This window comes from Trichomycterus rosablanca, chromosome 27 (assembly GCF_030014385.1).
Source record: "Trichomycterus rosablanca isolate fTriRos1 chromosome 27, fTriRos1.hap1, whole genome shotgun sequence".
In the NCBI taxonomy this organism is placed as follows: domain Eukaryota; kingdom Metazoa; phylum Chordata; class Actinopteri; order Siluriformes; family Trichomycteridae; genus Trichomycterus; species Trichomycterus rosablanca.
In genome coordinates, this window is record NC_086014.1 from 8,874,171 (window position 1) to 8,885,898 (window position 11,728).

General features: G+C 40.6%; 1 protein-coding gene across 1 annotated transcript; it reads left to right on the plus strand.

Moving 5' to 3' along the window:
* Nucleotides 1-1,026: 1,026 nt before the first annotated feature.
* On the plus strand, nt 1,027-11,253 carry rs1a (retinoschisin 1a). The gene is made up of 6 exons (XM_062989313.1): nt 1,027-1,081; nt 1,197-1,222; nt 1,330-1,459; nt 8,079-8,220; nt 9,351-9,546; nt 11,101-11,253. The coding sequence occupies exons 1-6, from the start codon at nt 1,027-1,029 to the stop codon at nt 11,251-11,253; spliced, it is 702 nt and encodes a 233-aa protein (XP_062845383.1).
* Nucleotides 11,254-11,728: the final 475 nt, after the last annotated feature.

The window sequence follows — 11,728 nt, forward strand, 5'->3', positions numbered from 1 at the left end:
GACGACTGGGTCAGAGCATCTCCAAAACTGCAGCTCTTGTGGGGTGTTCCCGGTCTGCAGTGAACAGTATTTATCAAAAGTGGTCCAAGGAAGGAACGGTGGTAAACCGGCGACAGGGTCATGGGCGGCCAAGGCTCAATGATGCACGTGTGGTCCGATCCAACAGACGACTTACTGTAGCTCAGATTGCTGAAGAAGTCAATGCTGGTTCTGATAGAAAGGTGTCAGAATACACAGAGCATCACAGTTTGTATTACAGCGTATGGGGCTGCATAGTCGCAGACCAGTTAGGGTGCCCATGCTGACCCCTGTCCACTGCCGAAAGCGCCAACAGTGGGCACATGAGCATCGGAACTGGTCCACGGAGTAATGGAAGAAGGTGGCCTGGTCTGATGTATCAAGTTTTCTTTTACATCACGTGGAAAGCCGGGTGCGTCGCTTACCTGGGGAACACATGGCACCAGGATGCACTGTGGGAAGAAGGCAAGCTGGCGGAGGCAGTTGTGATGCTTTGGGCAATGTTCTGCTGGGGAACCTTGGGTCCTGACATCCATGTGGATGTTACTTTGACACGTACCAGATAGATTAGATTAGATTAGATTAGATTAGATTAAATTAGATTAGATTAGATAGATAGATAGATAGATAGATAGATAGATAGATAGATAGATAGATAGATAGATAGATAGATAGATAGATAGATAGATAGATAGATAGATAGATAGATATGTGTGGAGTGTGGAGCTGATTGCTGGTGTAGGTTGGGTGGAGTTAAATGCCTGCACTGGAGCGTTAATTGGGTCACAGGAGGTGACAATGTAAGGGGGTTCTAGCTTGGATTCTGGTTTAGATTTGACATGAGAGGGCTGGGTCACGTTCAGAATGGCCATATGAGCAGCCGAGGGAGGAGCTCAGTGGAGATAAAGCGTATTAGATAAAGCCATTAGGGCGCTGTGGATTACTGTAATCCAGTGGTATCACCAGCATAGTTTTGGAGCAGTAAGAATTAAGCAGTAAGGAGGCAAGATGGAATTCAGAGTTTTGAACGCACTGTTTTTCATCTTTCTGCTGATCAATGAAGGTAGGTGGCTAAATGAAATGATCGGCTGTTTGGTATTAATATTTTTCTGGTTAGAAATGTGTAATTTAGCAAAAATTACTTTTTTAAAATGTTCTTTTTTGTTTTGTTTTCATAGGCCCTATAGGAGGTCATTCCCAGCAGGTGGATGAACACGTCTTATTTTTTTTCCAATGTAATGCATGGACCATAAAGGAAAACGCATTCAATTGTGTCTTTATGTGCCAATCGCTCGTCTCTTCTGTCCTCAGGGGATTGAAGACAATGAAAGCTGGACAGAAAAAGCTTGTAAGTGTGACTGCAGCACAGAAGAGCCCACCACTGAAATGACCACCATGATGACTGGCTCAGGATGGAACCAAGAGCTTCAGTGCATGCCAGGTGTGAAAGTGTTAAATCATAATTATAATCATATATAGAAAGCTAATGTGTCCTAAATACCATTATCTGTACTTAATAATGTGTTTAAATAGATCACAAATGTGAAGGTTACTATTTCGAGCAGAAGGTTGTAGGGTGAATTAATGCCATCTGTAATGAGTCCTTCTCACCCTCAGGGAAGGGATACTGCAGTGTACAATGCAGTACTGCCATGTTCCTCAAGAGCTTCTACCCAACCTCTATTAGAGCCTTGAATACAGGGGAACTTGTGCCATATCTGAAATAACTACAATTCTACACAGTCCAGACTACATCCATGGGCAATATCTGAAATACCTCAAATTATATACAGTTCAAAACTGAATCTGTGTGTATGCAATATCTGAAATAACTACAATTCTATACAGTTTAGAACTGAATCTGTGTAGAATATCTGAAATAACTACAATTCTATACAGTTTAGAACTGAATCTGTGTAGAATATCTGAAATAACTACAATTCCATACAGTTTAGAACTGAATCTGTGTAGAATATCTGAAATAACTACAATTCCATACAGTTTAGAACTGAATCTGTGTAGAATATCTGAAATAACTACAATTCTTTACAGTTTAGAACTGAATCTGTGTAGAATATCTGAAATAACTACAATTCTATACAGTTTAGAACTGAATCTGTGTAGAATATCTGAAATAACTACAATTCCATACAGTTTAGAACTGAATCTGTGTAGAATATCTGAAATAACTACAATTCCATACAGTTTAGAACTGAATCTGTGTAGAATATCTGAAATAACTACAATTCTTTACAGTTTAGAACTGAATCTGTGTAGAATATCTGAAATAACTACAATTCCATACAGTTTAGAACTGAATCTGTGTAGAATATCTGAAATAACTACAATTCTATACAGTTTAGAACTGAATCTGTGTAGAATATCTGAAATAACTACAATTCTTTACAGTTTAGAACTGAATCTGTGTAGAATATCTGAAATAACTACAATTCTTTACAGTTTAGAACTGAATCTGTGTAGAATATCTGAAATAACTACAATTCCATACAGTTTAGAACTGAATCTGTGTAGAATATCTGAAATAACTACAATTCTATACAGTCCAGAGTAATCCATGTGCAGTATCTGAAATAACTCGTATTCTATACAGTTCAAATCTGATTCCATGTGTGCAATATCTGAAATAACCACAATTCTACACAGTTTAAAATTGAATCCATGTGTAGAATATCGGAAATAATCTGAATTCTATACAGTTCAAATCTAATTCTATGTGTGCAATATCTAAAATAACTACAATTGTATACAGTTCAAAACTGAATCCGTGTGTAGAATATCTAAAATAACTACAATTCTATACAGTCCAATAATAATCCATGGACAATATTTGAAATAACGTAAATTCTATTTAGTTCAAAATTGAATCAGTTTGTAGAACGTGAAATAACCACAATTCTATACAGTCTAATAATAATCTATGGACAATATCAGTAATAACCTGAATTTTATACAGTTTAGAACTTATTCTGTGTGTAGAATATCTGAAATAACTACAATTCAATACAGTTAAAATTAAATCCATATGTAATATCTGTAATAACTTAAATTTTATACAGTTTAAAACTGATCATGTGTGTAGAATATCTGGAATAACTACAATTCTATACAGTTAAAAATTGAATCCATGTATCATTTCTATAATAGCTTACATTTTATACAGTTTAAAACTGATTCAGTGTGTAGAATATCTGAAAATAACTACAATTCTATACAGTTCAAAACTGAATCCAAGTGCAATATCTAGGTGTGTTTATTTTTTAAAGGATTTAGGTTGTATTTTATATAATTTTACTCTGTATTTTATTCTTCTTATTGAATGATTTAGTTCTTTGTGTTCTTTCCTACGTAATTACGTACTGCTGTGTACTCTTTTATGGGCAAGGATGTAGCCATAAATTGTACCTTGGGGGGGCTAACGTGTCGGGATTGGGGAAGGGGGAAAGGCAGAGCTAGGATTTGAACCCACAATCCTTAGATTAATAGCCCAAAGCTGTACCATTGTGCCCAACATGCATTGCCACGCTTGATTCTTCTACACCTTTGACCAGATAGTAGGAGTCACTGTTACAGCAGCAGTGAGGTGACTCCCCTTCCAGCCTTTCTCCTCCTCAGACACAGCCAAAAGTGTCTGTAAAGAACTCGACCAGGGCCAAGTCTCACCTAAGCCATTCATACCTCTCCATTTAGACTGCCAAATACACTAAAAAGCCAAAAGTATGTGTACATGGGACCACCAGTACATGACGTGACTTGGAAAGTAATTATAATTTGCCTGGAGCTTTAACTTCATAGCTGCCCCACGCTGCTACCCAACTGGCAGTCATGCTCTATTTCAACCAAACTTCCTACACAGGGTTACAGTCGGTTAGTTAGAGTATGGTGTCACTATACCACACTTCCTTCCTAAGTGCAAAATCTAGCATTAAATTCTGTGAACTTACTAGTCAGTATGGCAAATCTTAACCTGGGTGCTACTGTATAACAGATCTGGATCCAGTGGGTCTCCTGAATTTACTATGCAGTACTAACATATGGTCTTGTAGACTTGTAGCAGGGTGCAGCGGGCATCACTTGTGTCCTTCTGTCAGTGCCACGAGGCAGCATGACAGATGTCCATTATTTTGGGTCAAAAGCTACCACTTGGCAATGTGAATAGCAGTAAAACAGTAGTACTGTATATCCAATTATACCGTTTAATACACTTGTTAAGCTTGCTGGACATTCCATTTTAAAATCACAGGCATTTTTACAGGCATTATTATAATATTAATTAGCTCAACACAATTAATATACACACATCCCAAGTCTCCCGGAAATTCCGGGAGTCTCCCGCATATACAGTGGGGTCAAAAAGTATTTAGTCAGCCACTGATTGTGCAAGTTCTCCTACTTAGAAAGATGAGAGAGGTCTGTAATTTTCATCATAGGTACACTTCAACTATGAGAGACAAAATGAGAAAAAAAAATCCAGGAAATCACATTGAAGGATTTTTAAAGAATTTATTCGTGAATTATGGTGGAAAATAAGTATTTGGTCAATAACAAACAAGCAAGATTTCTGGCTCTCACAGACCTGTAACTTCTTCTTTAAGAAGCTCTTCTGTCCTCCACTCGTTACCTGTATTAATGGCACCTGTTTGACCTCGTTATCTGTATAAAAGACACCTGTCCACAGCCTCAAACAGTCAGACTCCAAACTCAACCATGGCCAAGACCAAAGAGCTGTCGAAGGACACCAGGAAGAAAATTGTAGACCTGCACCAGGCTGGGAAGAGTAAATCTACAATAGGCAAGCAGGTTGGTGTGAATAAATCAACTGTGGGAACAATTGTAAGAAAATGGAAGACATACAAGACCATTGATAATCTCCCTTGCGGTCAAGATCTCATCCCATGGGGTCAAAATGATCATAAGAACGGTGAGCAAAAATCCCAGAACTACACGGAGGGACCTGATGAATGACCTGCAGAGAGCTGGGACCAAAGTAACAAAGGCTACCATCAGTAACACACTACGCCGAGAGGGACTCAAATCCTGCAGTGCCAGGCGTGTCCCCCTGCTTAAGCCAGTACATGCCCAGGCCCATCTGAAGTTTGCCAGAGAGCATATGGATGATCCATAAGAGGATTGGGAGAATATCATGTGGTCAGATGAAACCAAAATGGAACTTTTTGGTAAAAACTCAACTCGTCGTGTTTGGAGGAAGAAGAAGAACCCAAGAACACCATACCTACTGTGAAGCATGGGGGTGGAAACATCATGCTTTGGGGCTGTTTTTCTGCAAAGGGGACAGGACGACTGATCCGTGTTAAGGGAAGAATGAACAGGGCCATGTATCGTGAGATTTTAAGCCAAAACCTCCTTCCATCAGTGAGAGCATTGAAGATGGAACGTGGCTGGGTCTTCCAGCATGACAATGATCCCAAACACACCGCTCGGGCAACGAAGGAGTGGCTCCATAAAAAGCATTTGAAGGTCCTGGAGTGGCCTAGCCAGTCTCCAGACCTCAACCCCATAGAAAATTTGTGGAGTCCGTGTTGCCCAGCGACAGCCCCAAAACATCACTGCTCTAGAGGAGATCTGCATGGAGGAATGGGCCAAAATACCAGCTACTGGATTTTTTTTTCTCATTTTGTCTCTCATAGTTGAAGTGTACCTATGATGAAAATTACAGACCTCTCTCATCTTTCTAAGTAGGAGAACCCGCACAATCAGTGGCTGACTAAATACTTTTTGGCCCCACTGTGCATAGCGGCTCCCTGATGCCCGCAAGTCAGATCAAATCTCCCGGAATCTAGAACGAGCGGCCAAGAGCAACATACACGCGCACGCAGGCGACACAGACTTTATTCCCGATTGCGTATTAAATCCGTGATCTGATATACAATCTAGCGCACTGTGTAGGGAACATAAATCAATTGTCTAATATACTATCTAGTGCACTAAGTAGGGAACATAAATCTATGATCGAATATACAATCTAGTGCACTATGTAAGGAATACAAATCATCATCTAGTTATACTTTCTAGTGCACTACGTAGTGAACATGAATGTGTTATCTAATACACTATCTAGTGCACTATGTAGGGAACATAAATCCGTGATCTGATATACAATCTAGTGCACTGTGTAGGGAACATAAACCAATTGTCTAATTCACTATCTAGTGCACTACATAGGGAACATAAATTCATATCTAAAATACTATCTAGTGCACTATGTAGGGAACCTAAATCCGTTCACTAATACGCTACCTAAAGCATTATGTAAGAAACATAAGTCTGTTATCTAGTACACTATCTAGTGCACTAAGTAAGGAACATAAATTCTTTTCCAATATACAAACTAGTGCACTATGTAGGGAACATTAATCTATTATCTTTCACACTATCTAGTGCACTATGTGTTTGTGACGCGAACAGTTAGCTTAGTAGCTCAGTTAGCAGCTCCTAAAAGTTCTGTTATCACCCATATCCTTTGGTGTGTGCGAGAGCTTCTTTGTTTGTGTGTGTGTGTGTGTGTTGGGGGGTCCGGGGGTACCTCCCTGAAATGAGTTTTTGCAACTTGGGATGTCTGAATATAACAAGTGGTTTCTCCAAATGTAACACAAAGTGACGATTGCAATCTCAGATGTATTCAATTGTTAAAATAGAAATACGTTGCAATACAATATATAAACTTGCCTCATGCAGGTGCAAAGATGCAGTCGGCTACTGCATACGTGTCGGAGGGGGCGTGTGTCAGTCTCACTCTTCTCAATCAGGAGTGGGGATCAGCATCAGTAGAGAGGAAGCATAACGCAATCGGGTAATTGGATACGACCAGATTGGGAGGAAAATTGGGAAAAATGCAAAAAAAAAATAGAAAGACATGATTAAATTATGGTTAGCCAATTTAATTTTTATTTTTTTCATTAAACGTCTATCATATCATCTGTGTCCTCACTTCATATAAGCGAAATATACATAATAGACTGAAATTAAAACAATTCATAATAAAATATAATGAATTCATGTAAAAACATTTTAAAAAGCCAGATGTTGAGCGGGATATTCAGCTAGCACACCAGCGCCGAGATTCTGAACTCCTAGGTGTCTCCTACTCCTAACTCCTACCGTGTCTGCTAGGGCGGGATGACCGGACTATGTGGGTTGGGTCTTCTATTGCTGTGCAAGGACCCTGATTAGCAGATAGAGGTGCCTGTGCAGAATGCATGGGTGAAAAAGAAAGGGGCTGCGTCCGAAATCGCATACTTAAACAGTACGTACTAGATTGGAGGCAGTGCGCACTGCTTAGCCGGTAAAGCAGTACGCTCTTTCTGTACGCAAGTGTGCAGTATGCACACAACCTTGTACGCCATCTTACCAACGTCACATGATGCACGACGTCTCATCACCACAGTCTTACTCTGAATGCCTTTGCAGCGCGAGTTAAATTATGGGATAGATTATCAGAACGTAAGTGTGTGCATCATTTGCATACTCAAAAAAGGCTGCCCATGCAGTAGGTCACCCGGGTACTTTTCGCGTACTGTTTAATGAATACTACGTCTTCGGACACAATACCCGCTCTCGCATACTTCTTTTGCGTACTGTACAGTATGGAAGTATGCGGTTTCGGACGCAGCCAGGGTCCGCTAAAGGACGGAGGAGGCGTGAGCAGGTAATATACTGTACCTTCCTCGAATGCAATCAGGGATCCGCAGCAGTGAAGACTAATTGACTACGCTAAATCAGGAGAGAAATGAGAGAAAAAGCATAAATAAATAAAAAATAAGCCAGATGTTGGCGTAGATGAATCTGTTAATACCCGCTGATCACTGATAGGGAGCATTACTGAAGCTTTTAGGTTTGGAGATTACCGAGAATGCTGGTAAAATGCTGGATTAAATGGTTGATGCTTATTTTACCCAGTACAGATTAACAAGGCTTTTGTTAACATCAATCATGAATGTCTACACTATTACTGGACTATAGATCTGTTTTTGTGGTGTATGGATTAGACCGTACCATCCAGAAAGACTTCTTTACTGTTTCAGAATGCCAATACCACAGACCCCTGGGCTTTGAGGCTGGATCGGTTACATCAGACCAAATCAGCTGCTCTAATCAGGACCAGTTTACAGGCTGGTTCTCTTCTTGGACCCCCAATAAGGCCAGACTTAACAACCAGGGTTTTGGGTAAGTGGAATCAACTAAGTGACAATTTCTACTATTATCAATTTGAAACTATGGGGTTTCTGGGTAAGTGCTAATGCAATGGACAAACTAAAGAGTTTTTTGCAATTTTGACCCACAATTATAGACCATAAGCGCTATAACATGAAGTATTAAGAATTGTGTCCAAATACTTAAGATTTACTGTAGGTTTTCTTAAAATATGGCAAGATGTATAAGGTTAATTTACGTACATATAACACTCTAAATGATTGATCTGGTACTGTAGAAAGCTCTATGATGTCATTTAACTTGAGGTCTGGAGTCCTAACTACAGCTGGTGACTTCTGTGTCCATATAAATAGTGGTTAGATTGACTAAGCCACCCGATATAAATTTGAACATACACCGATCAGCCATAACATTAAAATCACCTCAATGTTTGTTTCTACACTCACTGTCCATCTTATCAGCTCCACTTACCATATATAAGCACTTTGAAGTTCTACAATTACTGACTGTAGTCCATCTGTTTCTCTACATACCTTTTTAGCCTGCTTTCACCCTGTTCTTCAATGGTCAGGACCCCCACAGGACCACTACAGAGCAGGTATTATTTAGGTGGTGGATCATTCTCAGCACTGCAGTGACACTGACATGGTGGTGGTGTGTTAGTGTGTGTTGTGCTGGTATGAGTGGATCAGACACAGCAGCGCTGCTGGAGTTTTAAAATACCGTGTCCACTCACTGTCCACTCTATTAGACACTCCTATGTAAAGTCAGAGACGATCGCTCATCTATTGCTGCTGTTTAAGTTGGTCATCTTCTAGACCTTTATCAGTGGTCACAGGACACTGCCCACAGGGCGCTGTTGGCTGGATGTTTTTGGTTGGTGGACTAGTCTTATCCACTCATACCAGCACAACACACACTAACACACCACCACCATGTCAGTGTCACTGCAGTGCTGAGAATGATCCACCACCCAAATAATACCTGCTCTGTAGTGGTCCTGTGGGGGTCCTGACCATTGAAGAATAGCATGAAAGGGGGCTAACAGAGCATGCAGAGAAACAGATGGACTACTGTCAGTAATTGTAGAACTACAAAATGCTCCTATATGGTAACAAACTCTTGTTTGTCTTTATTTCTAGATGTTCCTGGTTGTCTAAGTATCAGGACACAAACCAGTGGCTGCAAATTGACCTAACGGAGGAGAAAGTGGTGTCCGGAATCCTTACCCAAGGACGCTGTGATGCAGACGAGTGGATCACCAAGTACAGCATCCAATACAGAACCGATGAGAAACTCAACTGGATCTACTACAAAGACCAGACTGGCAATAACAGGGTGAGTGGGAAATAAGAACCAGACAAAGCAAATCATACTGTGAAGATGATAATGGTACAGTTAGGTGACAAATTAAAAGAAAAAACTATATGAAGTTTCTTAGGTGTTGTTTGATTGTGAAGAGTGGTGCCCTGCTGCCCCAAATGGGTTCAAATCAGGTGACTGCACAGGCTAAGCATATGATTTGAATCAAACTGCTTAATGACCCCTTATTAAACCATTTACTAAGCCCAGTTTACTGGTACAGTGCCATCCTGGGAGAGATATTGGAATAAAATATCTGCAATCTCACCCCCTTACGGAAAGTGTCAGGTTTTCAGACCAAACATCTGTGATCTTCGATCCCTCAGGCGGCACTGCATCAAGAACCGCCACTCAACAATAGCTGATATAACCACATGGGTGATGGATTACTTTAGCAAACCTTTGTCAAGCACTACAATACAGAGTTACATGCACAAATGCCACTTAAAACATTACTGTGCAAAAAAGAAGCCTTATGTTAACCATGTCCAGAAGCGGCGTCCACTTCTCTGGGCTTGGAGGCATCTAAGATGGACCATCACGCAGTGGAAACGTGTATCGTGGTCAGGTAAATCAGCATTCCAGGTCGAAAAGGACCATCCAAACTGTTTTCAGCAACAAGTCCAACAGCCAGGGTCAGTCTTGGTATGGAGCTGTGTTTAGCAAAAGGCTCCATGCTTTATTTCAGATATGATCATAACTGGGCATCAATTGGAAGAATATGCCAAAGTAGAGATACAGTGAATAATTATTTTATACCTTTATCACCCCGCCTTTCTTTAAATTTGAATATATACCTAAAACACAAGTCTCAGCTTACAGCTCACATCTCAGCATGCCTGTGAGATATCTCACAGTGTATGTCAGCTCATTATCTTAAACTCAATCCCAGCAAGACAGAGCTGTTACTTATTCCTGGAGATCAATCTCCAACCCAGGATCTAATCATCTCTCTAGATGACTCCCAGAACAGACCATCTGATAAAGTAAGAAGCCTTGGTGTTGTCCTGGATAACCAGCTGACCTTCTCTCCTCATGTAGCCAACATGACAAGATCATGCTGGTTCTTCTACAACATCAAGAAGAATCGTCCATTTCTCTCCATGGAAGCCACTCAGATTCTTGTCCAGTCACTTGTAATCTCTCGGTGCTCTCAGGTGCTCCTATGTCCACTAATAAACCCTTGGAACTCATTCAAAATGCTGCTGCTCTCCTGTTTTTTAACCAACCTAAACGCTGCCACATCAACCCACTGCTGCGCTCTCTTCACTGGCTTCTTGTAGCACACATTCAATTTAAAATACTGATGCTCACCTACAAAGCCAGAAATGGACCAGCCCCAAGTTACCTTCAAGGTCTAATAAAACCCCGCTCTGTACCACGCAACCTCTGTTCCACTAGTCTCGCTCGACTTGATCCTCCACCCAAAACTCAAGGAAGACAAGCATCAAGGCTCTTCTCTGTATTTGTATGTTTTGTATTGCGCTTTCATTGTCTGAGCTTCATTGTGTGATTCTTCACTGTTCACAGGTGTTTTACGGGAACTCGGACCGTTCGTCCTCAGTCCAGAACCTGCTGCGTCCGCCCATTGTGGCTCGCTACATTCGTCTCATTCCTCTGGGATGGCACACACGCATTGCTATACGCATGGAGCTTCTGCTGTGCATGAAGAAATGCACCTAGTCTGGCACACTGGCCCGTTTTCCTCACCAGCAACATCGGGTGGCTTTGTGTGCCACAAACACTGAGATGTTTTTATTTAATTAATGTATTTAGTTAAATGGTCAACCTTGTCATCCTCTGCAAAGGCATGTGCTATAGAATTTGCTTAATGAGGGTCAAAAGAAAAGATGTAAGTGTTTAGAGTAATAGTAGATATTAGCAATACAGATAAAGTCTAACGTTAACATAGACATGTGAGTGACATGGATATTTGAACTTCCCAGCTGTAGTCAATCACAGTAACTTACAAGGCATTACAGAATTCTGCACCACCAAAGTACTCAAGAACTCAAACTTAGTACTAGGTACTAAACCCTATGAGTACCACAAATACATGTCCTTACAAGTGTATGAAAATGTTTGACTTCTATCTGTAGTTTAAAGTGGGATTAGTGTCAGGTTTGATTGATATTGTTGTTTGTAATGTACGTAGAAG